This window comes from Fusarium odoratissimum (assembly GCF_000260195.1).
Source record: "Fusarium odoratissimum NRRL 54006 unplaced genomic scaffold supercont1.40, whole genome shotgun sequence".
NCBI classification, from domain to species: domain Eukaryota; kingdom Fungi; phylum Ascomycota; class Sordariomycetes; order Hypocreales; family Nectriaceae; genus Fusarium; species Fusarium odoratissimum.
This window is the reverse complement of record NW_022158722.1, coordinates 72762-99656: the sequence shown is the minus strand read 5'-3', so window position 1 is coordinate 99656 and position 26895 is coordinate 72762. Positions and strand designations below refer to the sequence as shown.

Below are 26895 nucleotides of genomic sequence, written 5' to 3'. Positions count from 1 at the left end.
TTAATTGAAAGACCCGCGACTCGAGTTCCAACGAGACCTCGATTTATCGACAGTTTTGATGCTGTTCCAAGTCTTTGATCCTATCGTACCGAGCTTAAGCTGACTGGCAGACCACAATTTATGATGCAACCAATCATCTAAAGGGCGTACCGCCGTGAGCGAAATAAGCAGGCCGTTTCATGATTTCTAATCACGTCATGCCATAAGCGAGCATCTTCAACAATCATGCGCAACACTTCCAATATTTATATGCTAAATTCTCTCCACTAGCCTTGACATCCTTGCAACAGTTAGAAAAGTTTCAGCATCATGTCGCAACCAACAAAGATAAAAGCAGTATTCTTTGACTTCATGGGGACATGCCTTGATTGGCACAGTAGTGTCGTGCAGGCTCTACCCCCGGCCATTCCCGAAGCCGAAGCTTCCAAAATCGCTCTCGAATGGCGGCGACGTTACTTCATCGCCAACAGCGAGCGCCTTGCACAAAAGCTTGAGCCTGAAGACATAGATGACACGCTCATTCGCGTGCTTGACAACGTACTGGAAGACTCACCAGAGTATAAGCGACATTTCAATGCGCCAATCAAAGAACAATTGATTACTGCTTGGCATTCCCAACCAGCTTGGCCAGAAGTTCGAAAGGCAATTCAGTCGGTCCGAGACGATCTTGGTCTGGAAGTCTTTGTTCACGCCAATGGTACAACACGTCTGCAGCTAGACCTAACTCGCTTCGCTGGGCTCAATTTCAATATGCTCTTCTCCAGCCAACTGTTGGGGACGTACAAGCCAGATCCCGAGGCCTACAACAAGGCGTTGCGACTCGTCAAGCTCAAACCTGAAGAAGTTGTGTTGGTTGCGGCTCACGCATACGATCTGAGAGGAGCTCAAAATGTTGGAATCAAGACGATTTACATTCATCGTTGGACGGATGATGTTGATGAGGATATGGAGAAGGTGAAGGGAGAGTTTGGTGCTTTTCTGGAGGGCATGGAGGAGTTGCCTGCCACAATTGAGAGAATGCAATCTTGAGGATATACTGGCGTTGGCAAATTGGCAAATCTCAACTGTTTCAATTCAAGTATTGGCCTTCTCAGTTTGATCAATGTTTAGGCTGTAGGCTCCACGCCACTTATACCTCGGTCCACAGTGGAGTTCGACGGCATACGCATGACATTCAATATCACCATCAGATAAACAGAATACTGATTCAGGAGTCCAGAATAGCTGAAACTGACCGGTAATAAGTAGCCTATTTCTTGGAAACTCCAGTTTGAGGTCAAAGTTTGACGTGGTGGCGCAAACCTAAAACTCCAATCTTGATATCAACATATTTGCAAATACGACACAGATACCTCTAAAAATAGCTCCGGTGCGCTGGCGCAATGGTAGCGCGTAGTCCTCCTAAGACTAAGGCTCAGGGTTCGAGTCCCTGGTGTATCGAACCTTTTGATGGTTGGTTCGTCAGGACGTGTTTGATGAACTTTTTGACTTTTTGGCAGATTCACGACACTCTGCGGCATTGTTCGGCATGGTAGGGCATCATCATTGTGGGGCCAGCCCTCCTTGAGCTTCTCGGGAGTCATTGTTACCTACGATACAGAATTGGAAGACACAACTTACTCGTTGATATCGTAGACTCATGGTGGACTGCACAATGACACTATCGATTCAACACCCAATTGATTGAGAAGGTACCGAATAGCCTGTTTTGGATTCACTGATGACTCGGGTTGCTATATCTTGTCAATTACTCGCCACCTCAAGTCCCATGATTTTAGAGATCCATCTTAGCCATGGTTTCTTCAGCTTCCTGCTTCCACTCGCCACGCCATCGAGACAAAGGCGGCCGTCTCTGAACAACATCACCTGCAGCCCAAGTCATACGCTTCTTGTCTTGCTCCTCTGTAACATCGTTGTCGGGGCAGATGATGTAGAATTCGTTCTTCCCCATCTTCTCATAGAGATAATCTGCCACCTGTTCCGCTGTCCAAGCTCCAGCTGGCTTCACACCATCCGGCGTTGCCCTTGTCTGCAGGCATTGTCAGTCAGTTACCCTAAAAACGGCAGCGATTTCTTACCAGACCAGTGTAAGTCCATCCAGGCACAAGCAGATGCACGCTGGTGCTTGTGTCTTTCAGGTCCCAGCTCAAATGCTCAGCAAGAGTCTTGACTGCAGCTTTGGAGGCATTGTATGCTGGATTTCCAGGTGGGTTGGTAATACCCTGCTTGCTACCAGTGATGACGATACTCGTTGGTTTTGACTTGGCGGCGTCTTGGACCACGGAGAGAAACGTGTTTATGCCGTGAATGACACCGAATAAATTGGTTTCAAGGGTCTTGTTTGTTAGCATTTGTCGCGCCATTGCAGTTTTCAACTTACATCTCTGAAGTAATCATCATCTCCCCAGGTGCCCCTCAAACCTCGGCCAGCGTTCAAGACCAATAACTCAATGCTGCCAAACTTGTCCAAGGCGAGCTTCTTCAGCGCCTGCCAGTCCGAGGTCGATGAGACATCAACCTTGGAGGTAACGACGTCAGAGTCATTGGGGAAGTGCGTCTTAGTCAGAGCCCCCAGAGCTTCCTCGTTGTTATCTACGAGCAATGTGCGCATGCCCCTGCTGCGACATGTTTTGGCAATAGCCAGACCGATGCCTGAGCCAGCTCCCGTGATCAATGCAGTAGAGCCTGGGCTGAAGACGTCGGTTGGAGACATTTCTGCTGTGTTAGACAATGGCTTGGGGAGTGATAAACCTGTGCTTCGAGGCAAGGTGAATTTTGTAGTTGATCAGAGGTTGTGAAGCAGGTTTCATGGAATCGGCCTTTATATGATGAGTTCGGACTTAACGCAATGTCATCAACCCGAATGGTCATCCCCGCATCAGGGCAGACTCGAGGCGGGGCATTATCATGCCTGTTAGCGAATGTTGAGGTGGGGCAGCACGGTACTCATCTATGTGCATCAAAACGGTGGAAATAGAAGTAGTCTAAGCCCTCCTTCATCGCTTTCATTAACAATCTCCATCACCCCATTTCAAGACCTGGGGGTCGTCTCTTCTGAACATCACTCCATCGAGTTGTCAATATTTGGTAATCCTGGTCGATTGTATCTCTGGATCTAGCTTTAACTTGCACGAGCCCTGTCGTGCATTCTTATTCTGCTTTAATGCGTTCAGAACTGCTGTCCTACCGCGTCTTCGTACATCGAACACGACGTAGGTCGATGACGTATATGCCTAGGCGTTTGAGGAGAAAAGAATAAAGGACTCGATCTACAGCCCTTGAGCGAAAGAGTTCAAGCCCAATCAGAACTATCTCAGTCTACCATGTCAGGTCAAGCACAGGGACGGAAAATTGCCATTACCGACTCCAGCGGTCACGTTGGACGACCGACTATCGAGGGCCTTCTCGCACAAGGCATTCACACCATTACTATTGTTCAGCGAATCGAGGCAACAAGCACATTTCCACCTGAAGTCATGGTCAAATCTGGAGGTCTGAAGGATGAGTCTCTCTTGACGAGCGCCTTTCAAGGACAAGATGTTGTCGTGCTCATGCCGCCTCTCCCTCAACTTGTCAGTCTGCAAGAGCCAGCAGTTCGAGCAGCAGCAAAAGCTGGAGTTCCATATATCCTACCTGCAGATTTTGGTCCAGACCCTTTCGCGTCAAAGCCCATAGAGGAGAACCAACTACTGCAAGACAAGAAGAAGATCCGCGATCTGATTGAGGAACTCGGTGTGAGCAGCTGGATCTCAGTAGCTGTTGGCCCGTTCCTCGACATGAACATCAAAAGTGGTCTTTGGGGCATCGATGTTGAGAACCGCAAAGCTACGATTTGGACTGGAGCCGTTGGCAAGGTCAACGCGTCAAGTGTTGCACAGACTGGTCAGGCTACAGCTGCAGTATTGAGCCTCCCAGGACAGGACTTGTCCCGGTATAAGAACAAGGCTTTCTATGTCCCATCATTCCATCTAACCCAGAAGAAGCTTCTACAAGCATTTCAAAAGGCAACAGGGACGGCGGACCAAGACTGGGAGATAGACTACCAAGATATGAATGATGCACTGAAAGATTGTAACGACAAGATTCAGCAGAAAGATGCCACTGCCCCATTTGTCAAGTTCTTCCTTACTCATTTCCGGGAGGGGAGTGGAGGAGACTTTGAAAGCAAGGTCGATGCCAGTGAGGTGAAGAAGCTGCACGAAATCGGGCTTCAGAAGGAGGCTGTCGACGATGTGCTCAAAAGGACTGTGTCATAAGCTGCCCCAATTTCCCAGCTACACCTGACATGGAGAGTGAGGGTGAACAAAGATCCCATGGCTAAAGGAAGGAAAGTCTTTCCAACTAGCCATTTAGTCAACAGAAAGTATCGTAAAAGCATTAGTCGGCAGTGTATCCAGCTAGCGCGCCTTCTGTCTTGCTTTGTAGACTCTTTCATCAGCTTCAACACTCTCCAGGGCAATATATGTATAAGGAGGCCATTATTCGTCTACGATGGCCAAAGCATAGAGCTTCCTAATATCGTGTACACAGCTCTTCCTCGCCCAGCGCAATTCCTTTCTTACCTCCATCCCCTAGCATCCATCTATCGTCTCAGCCCAAAAGACATCATGGGATTTCCTCAACATTGACACGACCAAAGTTCTCCACCAGATTGGTCAGGATATGTGACTCCATGTCCTCATGCTTCTTAACAACGCTCACTGGCCAGTGACTTCGAACAGCCACTGCCATCTCTGGCTCTGGATCAGTCTCGTATTTGTCCAACGCCATCGAACTCTTCAGTAAGCCTATCTCCTGCGGGCGCATTTTGCCTCGAATGACTCGGAAAAGTGCTTGCGCCAAGTAGTGGTTTCTTCGTTGGTAGTAGAGGCCTTGGGCTATCAGAATGAGAGTCGATCGTAGCAACTCAATTTGTTCTGTTGGCGTATCCTCCTTGATGGCATCTACGCTGTCATAGCCCATCGCCATCAAAGGGACGACGATGAAGAGGTCCATTGCTTCAAAACCATGTCGGAGGTAGTACAGTCTGACAAGTGTCTGCATGTTCTTGTTCGAGTCGGCTACGATACGCTGTGGAGAAGGCTCTTGAGTCGTTTCTGCATCGTCAAGAGGCTCGAAGATCGTCAGTAGTAAGTGGTGATAGTACATACTGCGACGCAGTCAGCAACTCCCTTCATGCATATTGAAAGCCATGTTGGACTAAGCATAAGAGTGAAAGGCAGCATATGAAGCACTTACTGTAGTTGTAGCTGCCCAGGAAGAGCAATCCTTCTTGGAGTTAGAGATGCGGGCAAGTTTTCGTACCATTCTTGCAGCCTTTCGCGGAACTGATACGCCAGGTTAACTCCTACCTTGGAACCTTCTGAGTATGCTGCGTCACAAAACTCATTCATGATGATCCGAAACTGGCTCCGAGCATGGATAACTTCCCCAAGATACATCGGTGAAAGGCCGTGATTTAATGGGTATTTGACCCATATTTCGCCATACCACGACGGATCTTCTGAAGGATCTGGAAGCGGCCATTTTGGTGGCTCCTTGATGAGCGGCGACAGCATGAACGAGAAAGCAGAGAGACTTCTGTCGTTAGTACACGGCCAAAGGTGTGAAAAAGTACTCACGTTTCCCAGTTGTACATAGCCCAAGCCAGGTTTTGCGTGCCCCTCTGTATCCTCTTGCTCTGATCAATGTCGATGGTGTCGAAGATGCGAAGCTGGTTTGCCAAAGCCACAGCATGTACCCTATAAGGTTTCCCAACTTCGTCTAGCCCACAGAGATTATGAAACACACTAAAAAGGATACCTGCCTGGATGGTAGTCATACACGGGATAGAAGCCTCCAGCTCCCATAGTCGCTTGGCCTCGGCATTGAAGCGATAGACAAGAGTGTTCGGATTCCAATACTCGACACGGTTGGTGAAATTAGGGTAGCAGACCTGATAAGCATGTCAGCAATGTTGACTATGTCATTATGAGTGGTATCCTACGCAAGCATAGGCAAGAGTTACGTTGACAAGCAGTGAAGAACAAAAGTCTTTGCGACGCGCTGCCATGTCATCCAGGAATAAGTCCTTGTGAAAGGCTGCTGTGAAATGGTACTCGCAACGGAAAATTACACTTAAAAGGTCTCGCATGAGCTTGTCGTCGTCACAGACGCTGGTCCACGCTGAGACTTTGACGTCGGAAAGTAGAGGATCGAATACTTGCGCTGCATGGAAGGGCTTCAAGTAAAGGCTTCTTTGCTCTTCGGAACCCAGACTATCAAGATATCCGGGCACGTTTGTCTCTGATGTATGGTGTTGAGAATAGAGAGAGGCCGTTTCATACAGCATTGAGTTCAAATAAGGATTGTTGAGTTCAAACTCTTTGGGCATCTCCGACCTGTATGGAAACTCGTATCGTAATCGTGTCTCGGGAACGACGGCCATCTGAAGTAATACATCGCCTGCTCTGGCCTGAGTGAGGACTGATGCGACGTCTGTTCCCGACCTGAGCCTTTGCAGGATGGCCTGGGCATCCCGATCCGGTAGGTTCTTCAACAGCCCGATGAGTTCCTCGTAGATACTTGAGCGTTGACTCGAGCCCTCACAGGCCTCGTGAGAACATCGGTTTAGTGCCTGTGAGCGAGTTTCGCCTGGTCGCGTAACATAGTTGCAGGCGAATTTGCGCTGAAGACAGCGACGACATACTGGCCTCTCTCCAGAGCACTAAGGATGGTTAGTCGGACCCCGCTCAGGATACGAAGTGCCCAAGTACCTTGGCCTTGTGTTTACGACATGGCTCGCAAGCAGCGAGGACAGGATTGAGCCTGCGCTGTGTTATACTGCGTTTCAGAGGGGGCGGCGATGGTTGCGATCTCCTTTCTGCTGGTAACAGAGTGCGCAAGGGACCAGTTCTAGGAGCTAACGACGGTTGTTGGGGGTCGGTCTGAGGCATTGTCCACGATTGGCTAAGGTTGTACAAGATAAGTCTGGTGATCGGCGTCGAATAACAGGGCCAGACTAAGCCGTGATATACTACAGAGCTAAAAACACGTACTTATTACGTGTTAGTGTCTGGTTCTAGCTTTGTTGGGAAGTGATGAATGAATGTCATGTCAATTGCGAGACTGTCAAACAGAAACCGTCGGGCAAGATCTGTCTCGGCTGCTTACATACACGACGTGAGCACTCAGCCAATTGGCACCAATCGGAGGTGGCGGAGCTCGACGTATTCGTGACGTAAACGTCTCAGATGTAATATTTATGTTGACGATCGAGATGCGAAGGTCAAGGGAGAAAAGAGAGACTATATCCTATATTTGCTGCGCGCAACTATCAAATTTCAGCCGTATCGCGTATAATTCCATCTGTTACTCAATCATAGGCTTCATTAGCCTTGACACGGTTCTCAGGCGGCACCAGACCATGAGTCGCCCTAAGCCTCAGCGTATTTCCATCTGCAGAAATACAAAAGTTTTCCTTCATAATATCCGGGGATTCTTTGCTAAATCCCTCGGATTCGGATCCCGATCCTCGATCTGCAAGAGCGAGAGCGAGAAGGTCCGGCACAGACTCCCATGAAGATGAAGTAATGCCTGACCAGATAGACCAGATCGAGTACGCGATGACTAGGAGTGCATAGACGTAAAAGACAGCCATGGCTCCGCGCATGGTCAAGCTGTTGTCAGCAAACGCGAACCCTGTCACCCACGTCTCCATCTCTGCGCTGAAGAGACGAGCTTTGTCCTCGTCTGATACAGCATATGGGCTGCCACCAGGACCAAACACCTTACCGTCCTGCGGCATAAAGCTCCTCCACCATTCACCATCTGGATCAGCAAGGGTTGTAATGGCAGTGACGTTCGGATTTGATCGGCCCAAGCCGTTAGCCGCCAATGATCCAAGAACTGCCTCCAGATGCGCCGTGGACTTCGAACCCTTCCCATCAGCTGTCCATACGCCACTGTTGAGAAGCATTTCGTGTATGACGGTTCGGTTCGTTCTAGAGTCAAGAGGGTTGAGGTATTTGGCGAAGCTAGGTGCGAGATGGACGCGTTGACCGTAGCCCGGGCTTCCAATCCAAGAGCCCCCAAGCGCTGTGGCAATAGACCCTGAGAATGGCGGGTATCCTTTGCTGGCCAGCGAGACTGCATCTCCACTCAGCTCAGTGGTGATCCAACGTGCATCGATCATACATCCGTAAATATCGGCTGCCTCGCGTGACTTATTGGACGGCACGGCGACCACGACACCAACAGAGCTGTTGGCAATGACTGGTGCTGAGTCAAACCACAACACTTCGGGTTTGTTCAAGTCAGGCAGAGTATCTGATAGCCAGCCACTCACGACGTCCTTTGTGACGTTCAGCGTTGTTGGTGGGAAGGCCACAAAGTCGGGGAACAAGATTGTCTTTGCTTTGGCGTCGGTCACGGACGTCAGCTCACATCTCGTGTTGGCGATTGGCATTGGTGCATTGAGCTTATGGGCAAGCTTTTGGAAGTTGTTGAATCGAGTCTGTTTTCTCTTGGCTGAATCGTCCGCAGCTTGTTCCCAGTGCAGTGACGTTGTGATGCAAGCTTCAGCGGGTCCGAGATGCGGCATTCTGGCGACCGTATGGTTTGGGCTGTTCAGGTTGAACCATTTCTCTCTGACATCCACTACGAGATTGACCAGTGTCGAAGAGTATCCGGCGACTAGAATCTCGCTCGGTGGTCGTCTGATGAACAAGCCATTGTCCACTTCACCTGATAGTGGAAGCTTGGAGATGAGCTGGCTGTTGATGACATCCCATTGCCAAGAAGGGCAACGCTCATTTCCGGTAACACTACAGGCAGATCCGACTGTGTTTTCCTCAGTCAGGACGCCAGGAAACAATTCATCTCTGGTACCATTGAAGTAGACGAAACTGCCGCCCGCTCTCCAGTCTCCTTCCTGCGGCATCATCGCAACGGCACTGAGCGACGACGCCCCCAGCGCCATGATCGTGCAAACGAAGACGGTGATGATGAAGCCGATCTTCTTCCACGTCTGAGAGAACTTCCCCTTCACAATACTCAAGAACTCCTCAGACCACAGGAAGCTGATCTCGGATATTTGCTGTCCAGCTACAAGGGCGCCGTATGGAACAGACTGGCCCATCGTAAACTCGTGTCGGATCATGGAAAAGACGATAGCGTTGAGTGACAGCACGATGAACATTTCCATGAGCTTCGCAGCAAATTGGATACCGAGTTTCTTCTCGACATCGTAATCGGGCTTGCCTTCAAGTTCCTTACCGATGTAGTAGTTCTTGAAGATGTAGAAGCTTAAGGTAATGATTCCAGCAATGGCTGGAAGATGCACCAGAGCAGCTAGTATGGCAGTGAAACGGTCTTTGACGATGGGTACCTGTCGGTTCTTCTTCTTTCGGATTGATGCTTCGAGGGCCTGCATGCGCCATTTCTTCAAGATTGTCTTCAGTCTCCAACTCGCTGGGTCCGTCTTCCCGGACTGCCTCTCTAGGCTGTCGGAGGAGAATACAGCACCATTTTTGTTGCCGCCGGCTGATGCCGTACTATAAGGAACATCATGCTGTTGTGTTAAGTGACGCAGTTCGTGTTCTTCCGATTCAACGGGCTCGTACTGAGGCTGTGACCTTGGTGTCGATCTATCGGCCATGGTTCCTCGATCGCAGCAGAATAGACAACATATGGTTGCGAGGCCTAGAGATGGGCAGGCTGTCTAATTAATAATTTAGTCTGCCTACCCCATTTACGTGCATATTATCACAGTGGGGGCTATAGGTCACAGGCGCAGAGGCTTCAAATTGGGCAAAATTGATCCTTGAGGCATGGTCGTGGCCAGGAGCGAGATCCCGGCAACTTCTTGAGACCCACTGAACATGGCAGTCGCCAAATGCAGTAACAACCATCAAAACCATGGCAAAGAAATAGACAACAGTCGGTCTCAACTTGAACTTCGAGAGTACAATTACCACGGCTGACTGAGTCTAGGTATTGTCAGTGCTCGAAGCAACAGTGCACCGACGACTTGGAAGCTGATGGGATGGATGAGCGACGAACCATCAATGAGGGCAAAATGCACGACCCCATGTTTCGCAGCATAGCCTTAAACAGGGATCTTACGTTACCGACCACCATTTCAGCCCTGCCAAACGGTGACAAGACCCCAGTAGTGCTCGGAGTTTTGAAGCTTTTATGTCAGCTCCGAAGTCCCATTTGAAGACGAGTCGCATCGGCTAGTTTTATCCTCGCTAAACCAATCCACACCTGTCAATTTGCCCAAATTCCTGTTGCTGGACAAATTGCTAAGCGTAAGCGCTAAGAAAAACGCCCAGGAACATGATCCTGCCAGATGTAATTCGGCAAGGATTGTCTTCGGTCAGGCGCTTAAAGTTTTATCTCAGTTGCAAGGAGGTTGGGGTCAGATGTTATATTTCCATGATGGTTGATACCTCAGTCCAGAGAAGATATGTCATCACAGCCCACTGTTAATTATCATGCTGGGTAATTCTGTAAGTCTTCACATACTATGCATAGTCGTTCTGCTATAGCCAATGTCTTTCCTAAGCTAGGGGGCTTGATATTTTTCTAACCCTACATTCTAATCGAAGTAATTAGTATTACTACTTCAAAGCGACCTATTTAGGCATGTGTGTCGAGAATAAAAAAAAAGCCTTGTCCCTTACAGAGACGAAAAAGAGATGTGGACGCTAATGCGTTAATAATGCTGAGGATGGTCTACCAACGCCAACTGCTATTTGCCCTTGCCGTATGCCATATCTATAAACCAAGAGCCATATAAAGTTTGGGTACGAAAACGTCCAACGGTGACTGCATTACCTGGGATGGTGCAGCAAAACTAAAAAGAAGCCCCTTTCACGACCTTGAATACTGTGTCAATTCTTATGCTTCACTCAGCATTTTTGACACAAATTCCTGGCTTACCCAAGCCAGCAGCACAATAGTAATTCCATTTGGTGAACCAGGCAACAGAATTGACTTTATTCAAAGTATTCTGCAGACAAAGCCGTCACTTCTTCACAGACCGCAGGTCAGAACATAGACGAAGCGCAAAGGCGTTTATTGACTGATTCAATCTAGATAAAGCAGTCAGTCAATGATTGTGAACAATTGGGTAGATAGAATCACTGAACAAGGTCTAGGCTCTTTGTTCAATTAGCATGAACTTGGCAGCTGGCCAACTGACCAGTCCTCATGTTCAGTAGTTCCTTGAATGTTCTCCCTGCCTAGCCTCAATACTGGTGCCTGAACACTCATAGTCTTTGACTTGTTTATGCTAACCAACAACAATATTTGTCCGCTTATGAATCATGGCAGTACCTCCACTCTAAATGCTAGATACTTGTCCCTTTTCATTCTCCAGTCTCTTACTCAACTACCGCTTCACCCAACGCCACCCATTGCCACAAATCGTTCCAAAATACTATCAAAATGAATCTTGAAGCACAAGAACATGCGGGAGCTTCATCTTTGCTCGATTACAACACTTCCTTTCCACAATTCCAGAAACTGGACCCCGTGATCCAACGTCTCATCTGGGAATATACACTCCCTAGCTCTCGAGTGCATTACGTCGAATACATACAGTTCGTACCTGCACTTGTCAACCCCCAGGGCCGATATCTTAACATAAAATGTCCTCCTGTACCCATTACATTTTCCGTGTCTGAGCAATCACGCTATGTTGTGAGCTTGCACATGACACGGTTCCCCCTGAACACAGTGTTCAATCTTGATAGGCATGGTATCATACCATATGGCTACTGCAGCCCATATGATACCCTTTACATCTAGAAAGTATTCCAAAGCCAGCAAAAATGGAAACTTGGAAACAATCCTTTTTTTACCTTAGCATATGGTCTTCAAGTGAATGACATGATGCACGCTCCGCTTACAGAATTTCCAGCTTATCGAGACTTATTTGCAGGCTTCACACCCAGTCAGAACATTACACTTGTCAAGATAAAGGATTTTGAAGGCTTTTATGAACACCGGCTTTGTAGTAGAGTCTTACCAACCGATCCACACTACAGTTATGGAATTGAGTTCGATGAACCATACCAAGCCACAGCATTTGAGCGAGATCTCAAAGCTTGGAGAAACGAGCAGGTTGCAAAGGCCATGATGAAAGGCAAGACAATGCCAGAAATAAAGATTGCTGAAATGGCTCTTGCCTGCGAATGTGCTGATGTGAAGGAAAGGATGGAGGAGAAGGTCAGAGAGCTGAACAGGGCAGCGATGTCACAGACACTGGAGCAAGATCGCCTAGAATGAACAATAGAATGATGTCATGAGCCCTGATCAATCGGTTGCATGTTCTGAGGCTTGAAATGGTTTGAATTGCTGCTTGGATTATAAGGACGAGTATACGAACTGCTAGATGGGTATGAGGAATGCCAGAGCTAGTCAAGGCCAAACAGGAAATTGTTGACATATCATTCCTGATAAGTCATTGCTATGCGTTACTTAACAATAATAATGATGAAATATCTCAACCATGGTAAAAACTAGATTGATCGGTATCGAGAGACGAAACATATCGAGCACACTTGGTAGTATTCTGCTGTAACATTTGGTCATGGGACCCTGGACATGATGAACCGAACACTAAATACCGGTACCACATTAATCTGAGGTTTAGTACTCCAGTTTCAGGCATGCAGGTACTTCTTATCAACAGCAATGTCAACAGGAGTTACATATTTCCAACAGCAGTTACTTCGTATCACTAGCAATTCCTTCTCATCTACAGTGCTGCCAGGGTATGCCATGCTGATAGTTTGATTTTTTGCTTTCGTGGTCGAGTTCCGGCAACTTGTCACAGCCTAATCAAAACACAAACTCATTCACATCAAGGCACTGATCGAACGTGACAATACCAGAGACTTATCTTGTTAGCAATAGAGGCCATATTTTCTCAGCATCTGTTGATTCGCGCTCTCTGATCCGTGATATCTCGCAACAGGATTCACTGGAACTGCAGTAATGAGTAGGAAATCAGCCCTGTACTGCCAGCCCCCGTGATTCAAGAAGAGTAATGCCTATAAAAGGTCCCTCGACTAGGGAATGCGATTTTTCCTTCTGTCAGTTCATGCGAACAGAACATCTTCCAAGCCTTCAACATTAAATAATCCAATCAACGACTTCAATCTCACGCAAGTAACCAGCAAACATGCCTGCCCGACCCAGACCTCCTCAACCCTGCCCCAAACCTGACCCTCCTCCTCCTCAACCTTCCAGAAACGCATCCTTCGGTCGCTTGGGAAAATGTTAAAAGTCTTCGGCCGAAGAATTTGCCTTGTGTTGAAAGAACGTGCTCGAGGCGGTTGAACTTTATGCACATGAGGGATGGGGGATCTGAACAACATATGTTCAATGCTCACTGAGAGCTTAGATATTTAAATAAACTTCGAGGTTGATCATTCATTCTTGCACCAAAGCCCTTTCGGTAGCATGCCAGCTCGTTGCTAGATCTTGGGCGTCTTCATGGCTTAAGTTGAAGGCACGCATTGACTATCAACAACCAGCTACATAGATTGGTTCCATGGCTGACTACACACCGGGCCCATGTTGAGCGGCGATGTGCCAAATAAAGGGACATTTTTTATACTGCGCTTTTCGTTGCTGAACAGCCTTTGCTACGTCGGCATGGTGTTGATTTCCTAACTGGGTAGCTGTAGTCGCGTTAAGTTACTTCGCGTATTCAGGTGGGGCCTACAGCGCTGTGATCCACTATAATCTTCCGGTATTTTTAGGGCCAAACACACTGGCATGTTCTTCAGAGGACCTTTCGAAACTCCAAGTACTTTTCCATCAAAAGAAAACGGAATCTCCTCGCAATGAGGCGCATAACCAATTTTCAAATAGCCCTAATATATATCCGTTTATGCGAATCTATAATTGATGATGGTAAGGTCTGAGATGCCGTTCTAGCCGTGCGCCGGTGACACAATATCTCGCCAAAGTGGTGTTAGACGCGCAGAACCCACTGATATGGTAGGAAAACCGGCTCTCCTTGCTATTGCTATAGCAAAACAGCAAAGATTTGCGAAATACAGAGCTAGAATAAAGTTAAATCTACTCCACTGCAACGATCGCTATCGTCGATGCTAAGATGCAGGCTCTCTAGACGAATCACAACGTTGTTTACGCCAGTCTTGTTCAACTTTTTCGCACCTTATTCGGAATCCCCGAACTATTCTTTACTTCCTCCCACCAACTACCTGGTAGTTCGGCGATTGACAGTCTGCGCATTAATAACTCATCACCCACTTCCCAGGCTGTAACGTGGGATCGGGGCGGCCCGACTCCGACATCATGGCCAACAATGCTGGCTACTCCTTACCAAACCCGTATGTCAAACCAACAGATCCCAATGCATTCAAGAGTGGTCGCTTGGAACATGGATAACCCACAGGAGGTCCTCTTTTTATGTAATTTGTCGATGATGTGAAGATTGAGATGATGGCGACATCACTCCAGGGGCGAAACATGTTGTTGCAAAACCATCATAAACAAGATGTCAAGCCCGTACGTTTCAGCGTCTCATCCATTCGCCAAGATCCCAAAGCCCAGGTAACCTATTTCGTTCGGGCGATCAGCATCAGCTACAACATGGGTAAGTAGCCTCGGTCCAAATCGAAGCACGATTAATGAGTTGTTGTTAGCAACCTCAGTTGAGGCTGCTCAAGACAAGAGCCTAGCACTCGACCCCGAGGCCAATGCCGTGTCCCTATCCGATAGCACCTCGGATCGATTACCCCCGACCACCGAAGAGAAACAGAAATTACGGAAAATAGCAGGACGTATCCCATGGGTTTCATATCTTCTGTGTATCGTTGAGCTTGCAGAGCGAGCCTCATTCTATGGTTGCAAGACAGTCTTCAACAATTTCCTCCAGTTTCCGCTGCCAAAGGGAGGCAATGGAGCCGGAGCTGTTGCTAAGAACGACCCCAACGGCCATGCTGGTGCTTTGTAAGTTGCTTCGATATGTGACTGAACTATTGGCTGACCAAGCTCAATGGCAGGAACCGAGGCTTACAGTTTGCCTCGGCCATGGTTCTCCTGTTCAACTTCCTTGCCTATGTCATCCCAATCTTTGGTGCGTGGCTCGGCGACACCAAGACCGGCCGTTTCAGAGCAATCATGTATGGAGTCATCATCGGCGGCGTGGCACACGTTATCATGGTTGGAGGCGCAGCTCCCGCTGTTCTCAAAGCCGGCAACGGGCTTGCGCCATTCATGGTCAGCTTCTTTCTTCTCGCCATCGGAGCCGGTCTATTCAAGCCTAATGTCGTTCCTCTCATCGTCGACCAATACACCGACCAGACAGAATATGTCAAGACACTCAAGTCTGGTGAACGTGTCATCGTTGATCCTGAGACCACTATTCAGAGGATCATGTTGATCTTCTACATGTGCATCAACGTTGGTGCTTTCTTCATGATCGCTACAACTTACATCGAGAAGTATGTCGGCTTTTGGCTTGCTTTTCTGCTCCCAGGCATCATCTACATCCTCTTGCCAGTGCTGCTCATGTGGCGATACAAGACTCTCAAGCGCGCACCGCCTCAGGGATCTGACCTTAACAACTTTTTCAAGATTGTCGGGCTAGCTGTCAAAGAGAACAAAGGCAGGGTCTGGGCCAAGAACTTCTTCGAGTCAGTCAAACCATCGGTCCTTGCTGCGAAGGGCAAGACAGTTTCTTGGGACAGTCAGGCAGTAGAGCATGCTCGCAGAACCCTTTCCGCGTGCCAGATCTTCCTCTATCAGCCATTATTCTACCTCAATAATGGCGGTGTTGGCACCGTATTGTCTAACCAAGGAGCGTCGATGACTACCAAAGGTGCACCCAACGATCTGATTCACAACTTCAATCCACTCACACTGATGGTCTTCGCGCCCATCATGTCGTTTGTTCTTTACCCTCTCTTGAACAGACACCACATCAAGTTTGGCCCCATTAGTCGTATGACTGTCGGTTACATCTCCGCCATCATCGGAAGCATCGTCGGTGCAGTTATCCAGTGGAGGGTCTATGAAACCTCACCTTGCGGATACCAGGCTTCAACCTGCGACAGTGTGTCCCCCGTTTCTATCTGGTGGCAGCTACCTACTGTTATGCTGGGGGCTATCGGTGAGCTCTTTACCGCAGTCACGGCATACGAGATGGCATATGCAAGGGCGCCTGAGGGTATGAAGTCTACTGTTGTCGCGATCAACTTGGCTATGCAGGCTCTGTCTTCGGCATTGGCTCAGATCTTGATTCCTTCCATCAAAGATCCCAATCTTATTGTAAGTATAACTGTCCTTACTCTGGTCACTCGCTAACATAGTCTTCACAGTGGGCCTGGGCTGCTCCTGGAATTGCTCTCTTCGTCCAGACCATCATCTTTTGGGTTCGACATCACCATGTCAACGATGAGAAATTCCTGATTCGTGAGACTTTCGAAGAAGAGGGTCCCTCCGTGTCGGAAAAGAAACAGGGTACTTCAAAGGATTAGAGTGCTGGTGAAGTTCAGGCCCCCTTGACCTTCCTCAATTCGTGATAGCGGGCATGGCTTTCAATTTGAAGGGACTGGCAATTAATAAACCCAGGCGGATTCTATACGTAAACGCATCGTTGCATCAAGCATCAATTTCTCACCATCTCATACTCTCCTGTGATTGATCAGGATGAAACTGACCACAGCTTCAGATTGAAATTTCCAAAAGTCACATGCATGTCGATATGTCATTGTGGTAAGACAAATTCCCAGGTGAACTTTATTGCATCTGTAAATGACTAGATACGAGGCTGCATCATGCCTTGAGGCCTGCTGGCACTAGTCATTCCAGTTAGCAAATGCCGTCGGACATCGGATGTCCTTCGGTGCGTCATATCCTTGCAAGCTGAGCCTGCTGTGACCCTTCAAGTATCAGTGAGACGACCTTAGTCCTGATAGCTCGAAAATGGAAAGACAGCTTCCTACTTGCGTCAGCACTTGTCCGTTTAGGGTCAACGAAGTCATCAGTCGGCTTGACAGTTACGATCCAGTGCAACGCTCTGGGATCCCCGGGAGATGGAGTCCGTAGGAGTATAGCATAGTATTTCTCATCCGCTTTTACTATTTAAGCAAGATGCATTCTCGCTAAAAGAGTAGCCGTGATAGACTCTAGGGCAACTTACACTCCAAATACAACATCTCACACAATTCAACATGACAACCATGACACCATCGCTGACTGGCCTCGCCGAAGCTGCGTCACAAGCAGCAACAGCTTTGGCAGCGAAGCTTGAGAAAGGCGGATATTCGACTCCGTCCTTTGCACAAGATGGACTTGCCGACTACCCAAAGGATCCTGAGATCATTGGTCTTCGAATGCAGTTGCTCGATACCACCACAGACCTCTACCGCCTTGCTCTTGGGCCGACTGATTCATCGTTCATGGGTCCTCTGCTTGTTCGTGGAGTCCACCATGTTCAACTTGAGTTTAGCAGAACTGATAGTTGATATACAGGCATTTCATGATACATCTGTCACAAACATCCTGAATCAATTCAACTTCTGGAACGCTGTGCCAATCGGGGGGTCGGCAACATATGCTGAAATCACTGCTCAGGTTAACCTTCCAGAAAGTATCGTGCGCCGCGTCCTCAAGTATGCCATCTCAATACGGATCTTCTCCAGTGCCAACGATAAGCCTGATAGCGTTTGTCATACTTCTATATCTGCTCTCCCTGCCCGGAACCGGCTGTATCAGAATTGGCTCCGACATCTGTTAGAGGAAGCCGGTCCCGGGTCGCTTCACGTTGCAGAGTCACTCAGGAAGTTCAGCAGCGGCAAACAGGAGCCCAGTCAGGAACCAACTGAGAGCGGCTTTTCTTTGGCGAATATTGACAAATTGGACAAGCCTGAAACGTTCTGGGAATATGTCAACCGCGAAGTTGAAGGCAAGCCGAAAGGTTGGCGCAGTGCGAAATTCGCCGAGTGCATGCAAGTAGCAGCATCGGCCTCTGTCATCAAGACTGATGACTTGTTAAAGTCGGCTTATGACTGGAACAAGCTTGGTGAAGCTACCGTGGTCGATGTAAGTCACTGAAAAGAGCTGCGCTGGCTCAAGTATACTGACATCCCTCAGATTGGTGGGTCTAGTGGTCATGACTCCACCACCATTGCTCAGGCGTTTCCCAACTTGAAGTTCATTGTCCAAGATCTTCCTCAACTTCAAACCTCTTTCGATGAGCAAGTACCTGCCGAGATCAAGTCTCGGGTCAAGTTTGAGCCACATGATTTCCTGCAGCCCCAAAACACCCCAGGCGATGTTTATATGCTCAAGATGGTTCTTCATGACTGGCCTGACAAGTATGCGGCAAACATTCTCAGGCATCTGGTACCACACCTTGAGTCTGGTTCACGAATCCTTCTTGTTGAGGCCGTGGCTCCTCCGAACACAGCCGCACTTCCGTTCGCAACGCTGAGCCATATGCTCAATGCTGCAGACATGCATATGTTGCAGTTCTTCAATTCTGAGGAGCGCAACCTGCAGGACTGGACCAATCTGCTTGCAAAGGTAGATGAGCGGTTGAATCTCACGTATGTATCTGAAGTTCCTGGATCTGTGCACCAGTTCCTTGAAGTTGGACTTCGTACAAAGAGATCAATGGACACAGGTTCCCTAGCACGGTATCTATTATAGAGATCGATTAAATGTGTTGAATGTGTGGAGACGTGTTGAAAGCCCTCCCTGTTAGTAGTAGATGAGTTCAGAATGATTATCCAAGTCAAGGTGTCCCGAATAGTTCAGGTGCTGTCGGGTAAAAAGAAGGCTGACTCGCGGCGGGGAGGTTGGTGGCTAGCATGCTGTGATGAGGAAAAAGGAACGATTCTAGGTTATTTTGTCAATATACAAAAAGTGAAATCCCATTTTTGGGAATCAATTAGTTGATGCGGTTTGTGTGGATCGAACACACGACCTTCAGATATCGGTGATGAAGTTTAGCTTCAGTCTGACGCTCTCCCAACTGAGCTAAACCCGCGACTTGCGATTATGTCATCGGGTACGGAATGTGAATATATGATTGCAAGTCTTGACAAGAAAGCACCAGTTGCTGTTAACGGGAGGTGTCTAGACATGTGGTTACTAGTTTATAAGAGTTCTGATAAGAGATTGTTGCTGTCGCGAGTACGGCTGTTTGATAGTAGACCAGAAATCGTTGGGAAAACGTAACATCATACAGAGACAATGGCCAGGCATGATCATTTCGTAGTTCAAATTCTTTTCGGCTAATATACAAAGTCTCTGACATAGGTGCTTCAAGTTGAGCTACCCATAGACATACGCTTTCCAACCAATACGCTGCATAACATCGTAAACTATGGACCTTATTTCTGTATTTACTCGTTGTCTCTGACATCGATGACAGTTGACTTGAACTTCCTCGCAGGAATCTTGCGCTTGAACAAGATATCAGTCTCGCGGTATGATCGATCCTTGAGCTCAGGAAGGAAGAAGTAGGCCGAGACGAAGCAAACAACTGCAGTGCCTCCCCAGACATAGCCGCACTTGCCACCAAGGTTCCATCCGGTAGGGTTCAGGAGTCGTGAAGCCAGGTAGATCATAGGGATCTCGGCAATGTAGTAGGCAGCACGACCAACACCAGTGCTCAGAGCACGAAGTCGGACAGACGAGGTCTCTGCGATGATTGTGTATGAGATAGGTCCGAGACTACCAGCATAGACGAAGGAGATCAATATTCCAAGCACAGCTTGTGTATAGTTGGTGGCGGTGGTCTGGTGGATTGTGGCGACGATACCGAGGATGAACAAGAAGGCGACATTGACGATTGTTCCCCAGAGGTAAATGGTACGGCGGCCGAAAGAACTGGTGATGGGGAGAGACAAGATGTTGGCAACGAACTGGAGACACGAGTTGACGAGGTTAAGCTGGAACGCACGCTCAGTTGAGACTCCAGCTCCTGGACTTGAAGTTAGTAAAGCGGTTTGCGGGAATATTCATGAGTGACACTTACGTTCGAAGAAGAAAGTGGCTTGGTTAGCGATCAAGTTACCAGCAAAGTTCTGCGACGCGTAGATCAAGCAAGTAATGATTGTTCGTCTCAAGTCAGTGCCCTTGACAAGGTCAAGCAGAGAAGGGTTACCGCCCTCCTGCTCCTCAATCTCAACAGTACGTTCCATCATGGCAAGCTTTTGGTGAGCTACCTCCTTGTCATTACTTCCAAGGCGCTGGATTGAGCGTAGTGCCTCCTCTTTGCGCCCCTTACGAATGAGCCACCATGGAGACTCGGGGGAGAGGAACACGAGAATCAAGAGAGGTGTCTGCAGGCAGAATATTAGAGATTGAGGATGATTGACGAAGTTTGAGAATCACTTACGGGGAAAAGCCATTGCAAGGCGAGAGGTACACGCCAAGCCCACTGATCATTCCTCTTGTTGTAGGCATAAGTAGCGCCAGCCACGATGATGGATCCAATAGACCAACTCATCTGCAGGGTCGCTGTACAAGCACCACGAAGGGCAAGGGGCACGATCTCGGAAGCATAGGCAGGGGAGTTAGCGATGAAGAAACCCCATGGTACACCTTCCAAGGCTTGTCCGACGACAAGGAGCTCCAACGAGTTGGCCTACAAATCTGGTTAGACGCCGGCTGGGGACTGGGGCAGGTTGACGACTTACAAAAAATGAGATGAAGATGGTCGCATTCATGAGCATCAGAGCAAAGATTGTTGTCCATCGGTAACCGAACTTGTTGGTGATAGGTCCGGCAAGGAAGACACCCACGAAGGCACCACATTGTCCTGCTTGGAAGAGAGCACTCTGCCATCTTGTTGGGATGGTCCAACCTGAACCCTCGACGTGAACTCCGTAGTGTTTCTGGAAGGCGGGAAGAGCGACAAAGTTTCCGTTCAGGAACATATCGAACGATTCCATGACCTGGGTGAACAAACGTCAGTAGCCATTTAGAAATGAGGACTCTTGAGATTTACTCACAATGGTAAAGCACATAATGAATGCCCAGAAGCAAGCCCATGGATGGGCCTTCGCGGCAGCCCAAACGCCCTGTTCATGCTCGCGCTGTTCAGCATCGAAGGCATCATGCATAAGATCATTGTTCTTCAAGACTTCCTTATGGTCGAAGTCGGTATGACCGAGCTCCTCCTTTGGCTTGAGAACCTGTTCAGACATGTTGATAACTGGCCTGCAATTGCATCTGCCAAGATAGTGATCGGAAGCCAAGAAAGCTGGCGACGGTTAAGGTAATTATACATAATCTCTTAGTACGACTCTCCGCATTATGGCCCAAACCTTGTCTGAAGCATATACGTGGAGTTGTGGAGCTGTCCGTAAGATACTGTCGTTACTATTCTTCGCATGCTATAGGTGCGCGTAACGTTGACTCGGCAATACGGCAACGGGCAAGTTCCGTCACCAGCTATTCACGAGCCGGGCTGATCCCCGTAGCGGCTAGTGTACGGGTCCTGCGGCTCTGATCGACCAACGAATTGTTTCACTAGAGATTGGGGATTACTTCCTCAAGGAGAGGCAAGAAAACTTAGGACCTCTTTTCTCAGTGATAAGAAGATTTAGGTACGTTGAGTATAACTTAGCAAGCCTTTAGACCAGCTTATTTTGGCACCCTGATCTAACGTCAGAAGCTTTCTTGCTTCCTGGGGTTCTTCACCGGCTTCGAAAGCGTGTGACATTCGTGACGGGCCGAATGCAACGTGAAACCATTCCGTTGATAGCTAGTCTCCGCATGGGAAGAGCCTGCGGGGAGAAGGTTGGAGAAGGCCTTATCCCCATGGGCATTGGGGTAATTCTCCACTATCCTGCGCAACGTAGCATCTGGCCTCGGCTTTTGTGGTGTCACTCTGGTCCTACATAAAGTGTTGGTAATTTTCCTTGGATGGATTTGGGCCTCTGGAGTCTCCACGGACCCCGTGGGGGAAGTAGGTATTGGAGAATAGAGGGGCATGCTCTGTGCGGGGTGGATTGAGGTAAATTTCTACAGCACGATCATCATCAGGAATGGGGCTCGTCTCGGGCTTCTCTCCAGATCAGCCTCAGAGTTCTCCGAGGGATATGTCATAAATCTTTCCTAACTAGCATGAACCTTGTTATTACATCAGAGCTGCAGCGATGAAGCCAGAGATAACATTTACTGGCCCTTGATCTCTTTCTTCCGAGCCTTGACGTCCCCCTTTATCCCTTTCACCAATCCCTTGAGTTCCGATTTGAGCGCTTTCTTATCCTCCTTAGAAATTTTACCGGTCTTTTTAGCCGTGTATAATTCTTGAAGAAAGCCGGTCACGATTGTGACTGCGGCTTGAACCGCGCATTTGGCACATTGATCGCCGAGCGTTAGGCTGTCAACGGCGTCGGCGAGACGTTGAAGTTCGGCTTTGGGGCGGTTTTGGAGAAGCCTATCGAGATGAGGGGTCTCAGATTGTCTGTGGACTTGGCAGTCGTTGGGGCTTATCGATACGGATGGAGTTGGTGTCTTGATCTCCGAATGAACCGGTGCTGAAGTCATGATTAAGATCGAGCGGCTTATAATTCACTAGTAATTCAGCAATAATTAAATTATACAGAATAGTAATTCTTTAGAAACTTCAAGATAGTCTGTCCCTTTACTTTATATGCTTACAATATGTGTTGTGTTATTTGTCGGTATTTTACAGTGGCAATGGCGGAGCAAGCCTCCCCGTCCACTACCGAGATCACCGAACGGAGATTTTCCAGACCGGCCAGGGCTCACAGCGGCTGTAGGGTAGCAGACGCCGAGATGACAACTTGAAGGTGCAGATAGCTCCCAGTTTTTGTTAAAGAGCATATACATATTTGAGTTGCTATCTCACAAGGCATAAGAAAATTAAGATTGTCTTTAGTCTAGAGCTTAGGTATTTTGTATTGCGAAGCGAAAAGCCTGCTCCATTGGCAAGACAGTTCATGCATGTCGAACGACGGTGGTGACGCTGCAGGCACACAAATTCCATCCATACCATTATTAAAGTAACTCAGTCAACAAGTTTAACCCACTTTCCGCTGATTACACGCTCACAGTATCGTTTATGCTTTGCGATTTTACTACGAGGCAAGTATTGTGACTCCCACCATCGAGATGACTTTGTTGTGAGGTTCAGTGCCGCATAGCCAGCTCTATGACGCAATGATTCTGCCCTAACCAACAGCATCGTCGCTGCTCCCAGGTTGTAGTGCTGACCAGTATAAAAATGGACTATTAATATAGTCCGTTGTCCGCTATCTACATTTCCATTGTCCGGAATGCGATGCATCTCAACAATGGGAAATAATATTAAAGCTGGAAATAAGTGCCAAGAAAACGTGGGTGGGATGCATTCTTCATTTCAGAGTCAAGTGAACCATCCGACGATTCCGTATTTCCAGCCGCTCCAACCAAATGTCGGGTCTCAAAGTCCTTGTGTCGGGAGCCTCAATCGCAGGCCCTGCGACAGCGTACTGGCTCGCTAAGGCCGGTGCGAAGGTCACAGTAATTGAACGCTTTCCAGCTCTGCGTACCGGCGGACAAGCCGTTGACATTCGCACTGCTGGTGTGTCTGTTATGCGAAAGATGGCTGGGTTGGAAGCTGCTGTGAGAGCCAAGTCGACGCAAGAAGAAGGGATCAGCTTCGTTCGCGAAGATGGTACGCCTTACGGAGTTATCAGACCAACTGGGAATTCGGACCAACAATCGCTTGTCTCGGAGTACGAGATCTTACGCGGGGATTTATCCAAGATTCTGTTCGATATGACAAGAGGCAACAAGAACATCAACTACATATTTGATGAGCAGATAGCGTCGATGCAGCAAAGTGAAAAGATTGCCGGCCCTATCACAGTCACGTTTACAAATGGTACGGAAGCTTCGGAGTACGACTTGGTGGTCGCTTGCGATGGCGCGACGTCAAGAACGCGTGCATTGGGACTGGGTTGTAATGGTGGCGATCAAATCGTCTCAACCAACTGCTGGTCGGCCTACTTCTCGATACCCCAGGATGTCCTCAATGGTAGCAAAATTGGACAGGGATTCAACGCGGTAAGAGGACGCAATATCAGTATTGGCTCGGACCCAGAAGGCTTCAGTCGCGTTCTGCTCATGTGCATGAATCCGAGGGATAAGCCAGAGAGCGCGGTCGCGTTTCGGGAAGCTTCAGCAAAAGGGAACGACGCGCTCAAGAAATACATTGCGCAGCATTACAGTGATGTCGGATGGAAAAGCAGCATCGCGTTGAAGGAAATGATGAATTCTGAGGACTTTTACGCGAGTGAAATTGTACAGGTCAAAACACCAACATTGTCCAAGGGACGGTTTGTCCTGGTTGGTGATGCAGGATACGCAGCAGGTCTCACAGGCGGTGGGACGAGCCTCGCTCTTGCAGGCGCCTACATCCTGGCAGGAGAGCTGAGCAAACACAAGGGAGATATCACAGCTGGTCTTCAAGGCTACGAGCAACAGATCAGGCCTTTGATCAACAAGATGCAGATGATTCCTCCGCTGATCACGACAATTCTAGCACCGCAGACGGCTTGGGGTATTTGGCTGCGCAACAATATTTTCGCGTTCGTCGCGTGGACGGGGCTCGTCGAGCTCGCTCAGCGGTATATTGGCGGTGGCTTTGGCGATGCGAGAGCATTTCCAATTCCGGAGTATGATTGAGAGAATTGAGGCATGAAGTTAATTGCAGTTTCGCCGTTCTGGAGATAATTGAAGATTCCGCTTTGAGACATTGACCAATTGGTTGAGGTGACTGACTGTGTTGGAGCAACGCGTCTCATGTCTGGTTGACAGTAATCGGAGACACATTGCACCGACATACAACATCAATGCACCGACCGCACTATGCATAAGCCGACGAAGATTGATAAGCTCTTGTCATAATGAACGAGCAGTGGTAAAAAAGCGAGCTCTGGCATAATAAGTTGTGCGAGGTTATGTTCTCTGAATTGTGCACTGCACCGACACCAGCCCCTTCAATTTCCAAGTGCAAGCCCAGCGGTTGTGCACTCGCGCTCTAACAGATCCAGGAGTTGTACGGAGAGCCATAGAGTCACAGCGCGAAATTTCAGTCTTTCGCAAGGAGCACGCGTCGTTGAGCCCCTCCGCGTGCCGCTCGCTCGACGCGTCTGCACTAACAATTTCCTTTCACGTGCTCAACGTCTCATCCCTGAACTGTTTGTGCAACTCTGTCTCTGGGCTGCCAAAAAACATCAACACCAGCGAGAACGAAATTTTTGAAAACAACAGCTATTTACAGCGCCGCAACACCGTTCCGACAGGTTAATTGGATAGCCTAGTGTTGGCCGCATTGCCCAGTGCGACTTAGAACATTATGGCGACCTCGTGGCCCTAGGACGAAATTTGGCCCACTGATTACCGAGAGCATGCCACAAATTTGAGCAAATATCTTTAAAAGGCACTGTCAGCCATCGATAATGGAGATGGTCTGCCTATCGCATCCCGTGGAGTTCGAGTTGCACTTATTGGAGCTCTTACCTTCATCGTCAAAATGCAGAGCATACCCGATCTTGGTCACGTTTATGAAGCCGTGAAAAACGGCCAAGCTGAAATAAAAACCGCAGCAGAAAATTTAGTGCAACACATCAACAGCCTTAAAAATGATCTCAATGAAACAAACACCCAAGCTTAATAAACCATGGAAGAAGTCCAGCGCAGTTCGGAGATTACGATAGATGCAAAAGCGGCTGCAAAGGAAGCCACAGAGATCGGTAAAGTAACGATGAAAATGATCAGAGATATGAAGCTTGTAAGCCAGCAGAACCAAGCCAACGCCATGCCTACCTACGCCAACGTGTTAGCGAGGGGAGGGCTAGCGGCAAGCATATATAACCTACAGAACCAGAAAGCATCACCTGTTTAGACCCTGCGTGAGATTATCATCAACATCAGAGACCCTGTTATTATAGCTAACATCAGAATGATAAGCCTACGCAGCCTGAAGTCACATGTAGACCTCGTAATTGAGCAAAGCAGCAACGAACACATAGAGAACATCAAGGTAGTATCCTCCAATTAGCTTAAGAGCGGTGACCTGAGCATCAAGACGGCCACTACAGCGGACATGGTGGCGCTTAGATAGTTTGCAGAAGACTGGGAACAAAGGATCGGAAACGGCGCCACAGTACGCATTCCGACGTACGGTGTCTTGGTGTATGGCGTATGCACTAGTTCGATGAACATGGATAATTTTGAACTCATCAGAGATGGGATACTTCAGGATAATAAGCCCTTTATACCAAATGCAGAGATCAAGTATATAGGCTGGCTGACGAGATCTTCGTCTATTAAATCAGCATCTTTGGTCGTGGTTGAGTTTATGAGACCAGAAGACGCAAATAAAGTCATCGATGAGGGCCTCATTTGGCAAGGCGAGGTGTTCCAATGCGAGCTCTATGATAGACAGTGCCGTGTGAGACAATGCTTCCAGTGTCACAAATACGGCCATATAGGAACCTAGTGCAAAGCAACAATAACATGCGGCTATTGTGCGCAAGATTATGCCACCCGGGATTGCCTAACCAAGAGCGATAGGAATGCCCTGCGAAAATGCGCGGCCTGTAACGGCCCTCACGAAGCCTGGAATAACCAATGCCCTACCAGGAAACAGGAGGTGAACAAGGCCAAGGCAGCCTCTAAATCGAGACCTAGGTACCACTTAGAGCTAGAAAGCTTTGTCGCCAGCACCACGACCGGAATTAGAACAAGGGATCGGCAAAATGAATCAAACCCGATCGCCAGGACAGGACGACCCACCTTGGAACCAGGCCGGCCACGGGACGCCAACTCGTCCCGGAGTAGATCGCCGACGAAGAAGCAACAGAAGAGAGCGAATTGCAGCAACAACCAGGTAAC

General features: G+C 48.4%; 12 protein-coding genes and 2 non-coding genes across 14 annotated transcripts; 8 read left to right on the top strand and 6 right to left on the bottom strand.

Annotated features, from left to right (window-relative positions):
- Positions 1-309: 309 nt before the first annotated feature.
- FOIG_14324 (haloacid dehalogenase, type II) lies at positions 310-1186 on the top strand (the record flags this gene model as incomplete). Its single annotated transcript, XM_031215549.1, has 1 exon — positions 310-1186. One exon carries the CDS (start codon positions 310-312, stop codon positions 1027-1029), a length of 720 nt encoding a protein of 239 aa, XP_031054674.1. The 3' UTR covers positions 1030-1186.
- A 182-nt stretch (positions 1187-1368) lies between these two features.
- FOIG_14323 lies at positions 1369-1440 on the top strand. Its single transcript has one exon. It is a non-coding gene; the product is annotated as a tRNA-Arg (tRNA).
- A 217-nt stretch (positions 1441-1657) lies between these two features.
- Positions 1658-2850, bottom strand: FOIG_14322 (uncharacterized protein). Its single transcript, XM_031215548.1, has 3 exons — positions 2381-2850; positions 2079-2336; positions 1658-2029 (listed from the first exon to the last, which is right to left on the bottom strand). Exons 1-3 carry the CDS (start codon positions 2711-2713, stop codon positions 1775-1777), a joined length of 846 nt encoding a protein of 281 aa, XP_031054673.1. The 5' UTR covers positions 2714-2850; the 3' UTR covers positions 1658-1774.
- A 473-nt stretch (positions 2851-3323) lies between these two features.
- FOIG_14321 (uncharacterized protein) lies at positions 3324-4256 on the top strand (the record flags this gene model as incomplete). Its single annotated transcript, XM_031215547.1, has 1 exon — positions 3324-4256. One exon carries the CDS (start codon positions 3324-3326, stop codon positions 4254-4256), a length of 933 nt encoding a protein of 310 aa, XP_031054672.1.
- Positions 4257-4552: 296 nt separating this feature from the next.
- Positions 4553-7094, bottom strand: FOIG_14320 (uncharacterized protein). The gene is made up of 5 exons (XM_031215546.1): positions 6756-7094; positions 5987-6706; positions 5622-5935; positions 5239-5577; positions 4553-5149 (listed from the first exon to the last, which is right to left on the bottom strand). Exons 1-5 carry the CDS (start codon positions 6933-6935, stop codon positions 4606-4608), a joined length of 2097 nt encoding a protein of 698 aa, XP_031054671.1. The 5' UTR covers positions 6936-7094; the 3' UTR covers positions 4553-4605.
- A 133-nt stretch (positions 7095-7227) lies between these two features.
- On the bottom strand, positions 7228-9663 carry FOIG_14319 (uncharacterized protein). Its single transcript, XM_031215545.1, has one exon. The coding sequence runs from the start codon at positions 9635-9637 to the stop codon at positions 7355-7357; it is 2283 nt and encodes a 760-aa protein (XP_031054670.1). The 5' UTR covers positions 9638-9663; the 3' UTR covers positions 7228-7354.
- Positions 9664-11433: 1770 nt separating this feature from the next.
- Positions 11434-12276, top strand: FOIG_14318 (uncharacterized protein; the record flags this gene model as incomplete). The annotated part of the gene is made up of 2 exons (XM_031215544.1): positions 11434-11688; positions 11797-12276. The coding sequence occupies 2 exons, from the start codon at positions 11434-11436 to the stop codon at positions 12274-12276; spliced, it is 735 nt and encodes a 244-aa protein (XP_031054669.1).
- Positions 12277-14437: 2161 nt separating this feature from the next.
- FOIG_14317 (uncharacterized protein) lies at positions 14438-16688 on the top strand. Its single transcript, XM_031215543.1, has 4 exons — positions 14438-14620; positions 14670-14976; positions 15030-16296; positions 16347-16688. Exons 1-4 carry the CDS (start codon positions 14464-14466, stop codon positions 16503-16505), a joined length of 1890 nt encoding a protein of 629 aa, XP_031054668.1. The 5' UTR covers positions 14438-14463; the 3' UTR covers positions 16506-16688.
- Positions 16689-17060: 372 nt separating this feature from the next.
- On the top strand, positions 17061-18830 carry FOIG_14316 (uncharacterized protein). Its single transcript, XM_031215542.1, has 3 exons — positions 17061-17444; positions 17503-18072; positions 18124-18830. Exons 1-3 carry the CDS (start codon positions 17202-17204, stop codon positions 18679-18681), a joined length of 1371 nt encoding a protein of 456 aa, XP_031054667.1. The 5' UTR covers positions 17061-17201; the 3' UTR covers positions 18682-18830.
- A 100-nt stretch (positions 18831-18930) lies between these two features.
- FOIG_14315 lies at positions 18931-19021 on the bottom strand. The gene has a single exon. It is a non-coding gene; the product is annotated as a tRNA-Phe (tRNA).
- A 315-nt stretch (positions 19022-19336) lies between these two features.
- Positions 19337-21188, bottom strand: FOIG_14314 (MFS transporter, SP family, general alpha glucoside:H+ symporter; the record flags this gene model as incomplete). The annotated part of the gene is made up of 5 exons (XM_031215541.1): positions 19337-19960; positions 20015-20321; positions 20378-20626; positions 20679-20936; positions 20994-21188. The coding sequence occupies 5 exons, from the start codon at positions 21186-21188 to the stop codon at positions 19380-19382; spliced, it is 1590 nt and encodes a 529-aa protein (XP_031054666.1). The 3' UTR covers positions 19337-19379.
- Positions 21189-21971: 783 nt separating this feature from the next.
- FOIG_14313 (uncharacterized protein) lies at positions 21972-22631 on the bottom strand. The gene has a single exon (XM_031215540.1). The coding sequence runs from the start codon at positions 22534-22536 to the stop codon at positions 22162-22164; it is 375 nt and encodes a 124-aa protein (XP_031054665.1). The 5' UTR covers positions 22537-22631; the 3' UTR covers positions 21972-22161.
- A 661-nt stretch (positions 22632-23292) lies between these two features.
- FOIG_14312 (uncharacterized protein) lies at positions 23293-24756 on the top strand. The gene has a single exon (XM_031215539.1). It carries the CDS (start codon positions 23425-23427, stop codon positions 24679-24681), a length of 1257 nt encoding a protein of 418 aa, XP_031054664.1. The 5' UTR covers positions 23293-23424; the 3' UTR covers positions 24682-24756.
- A 922-nt stretch (positions 24757-25678) lies between these two features.
- FOIG_14311 (uncharacterized protein) lies at positions 25679-25903 on the top strand (the record flags this gene model as incomplete). Its single annotated transcript, XM_031215538.1, has 1 exon — positions 25679-25903. One exon carries the CDS (start codon positions 25679-25681, stop codon positions 25901-25903), a length of 225 nt encoding a protein of 74 aa, XP_031054663.1.
- Between the last annotated feature and the right edge of the window lie 992 nt (positions 25904-26895).

Excerpts from the sequence above, each read along its gene's own strand:
- FOIG_14322 (XM_031215548.1), bottom strand. The coding sequence starts at position 2,713 with ATGTCTCCAACCGACGTCTTCAGCCCAGGCTCTACTGCATTGATCACG. Across the intron at positions 2,337-2,380 it reads ATGATGATTACTTCAGAGAT|ACCCTTGAAACCAATTTATT; the intron begins GTAAGTTGAAAA and ends CTAACAAACAAG. Across the intron at positions 2,030-2,078 it reads GATGGACTTACACTGGTCTG|ACAAGGGCAACGCCGGATGG; the intron begins GTAAGAAATCGC and ends CAATGCCTGCAG.
- FOIG_14320 (XM_031215546.1), bottom strand. The coding sequence starts at position 6,935 with ATGCCTCAGACCGACCCCCAACAACCGTCGTTAGCTCCTAGAACTGGT. Across the intron at positions 6,707-6,755 it reads GTCGTAAACACAAGGCCAAG|TGCTCTGGAGAGAGGCCAGT; the intron begins GTACTTGGGCAC and ends AACCATCCTTAG. Across the intron at positions 5,578-5,621 it reads GCTATGTACAACTGGGAAAC|TCTCTCTGCTTTCTCGTTCA; the intron begins GTGAGTACTTTT and ends TAACGACAGAAG.
- FOIG_14319 (XM_031215545.1), bottom strand. The coding sequence starts at position 9,637 with ATGGCCGATAGATCGACACCAAGGTCACAGCCTCAGTACGAGCCCGTT.
- FOIG_14317 (XM_031215543.1), top strand. The coding sequence starts at position 14,464 with ATGATGGCGACATCACTCCAGGGGCGAAACATGTTGTTGCAAAACCAT. Across the intron at positions 14,977-15,029 it reads AACGGCCATGCTGGTGCTTT|GAACCGAGGCTTACAGTTTG; the intron begins GTAAGTTGCTTC and ends GCTCAATGGCAG. Across the intron at positions 16,297-16,346 it reads TCAAAGATCCCAATCTTATT|TGGGCCTGGGCTGCTCCTGG; the intron begins GTAAGTATAACT and ends TAGTCTTCACAG.
- FOIG_14316 (XM_031215542.1), top strand. The coding sequence starts at position 17,202 with ATGACAACCATGACACCATCGCTGACTGGCCTCGCCGAAGCTGCGTCA. Across the intron at positions 17,445-17,502 it reads CGTTCATGGGTCCTCTGCTT|GCATTTCATGATACATCTGT; the intron begins GTTCGTGGAGTC and ends GTTGATATACAG. Across the intron at positions 18,073-18,123 it reads GTGAAGCTACCGTGGTCGAT|ATTGGTGGGTCTAGTGGTCA; the intron begins GTAAGTCACTGA and ends GACATCCCTCAG.
- FOIG_14313 (XM_031215540.1), bottom strand. The coding sequence starts at position 22,536 with ATGACTTCAGCACCGGTTCATTCGGAGATCAAGACACCAACTCCATCC.
- FOIG_14312 (XM_031215539.1), top strand. The coding sequence starts at position 23,425 with ATGTCGGGTCTCAAAGTCCTTGTGTCGGGAGCCTCAATCGCAGGCCCT.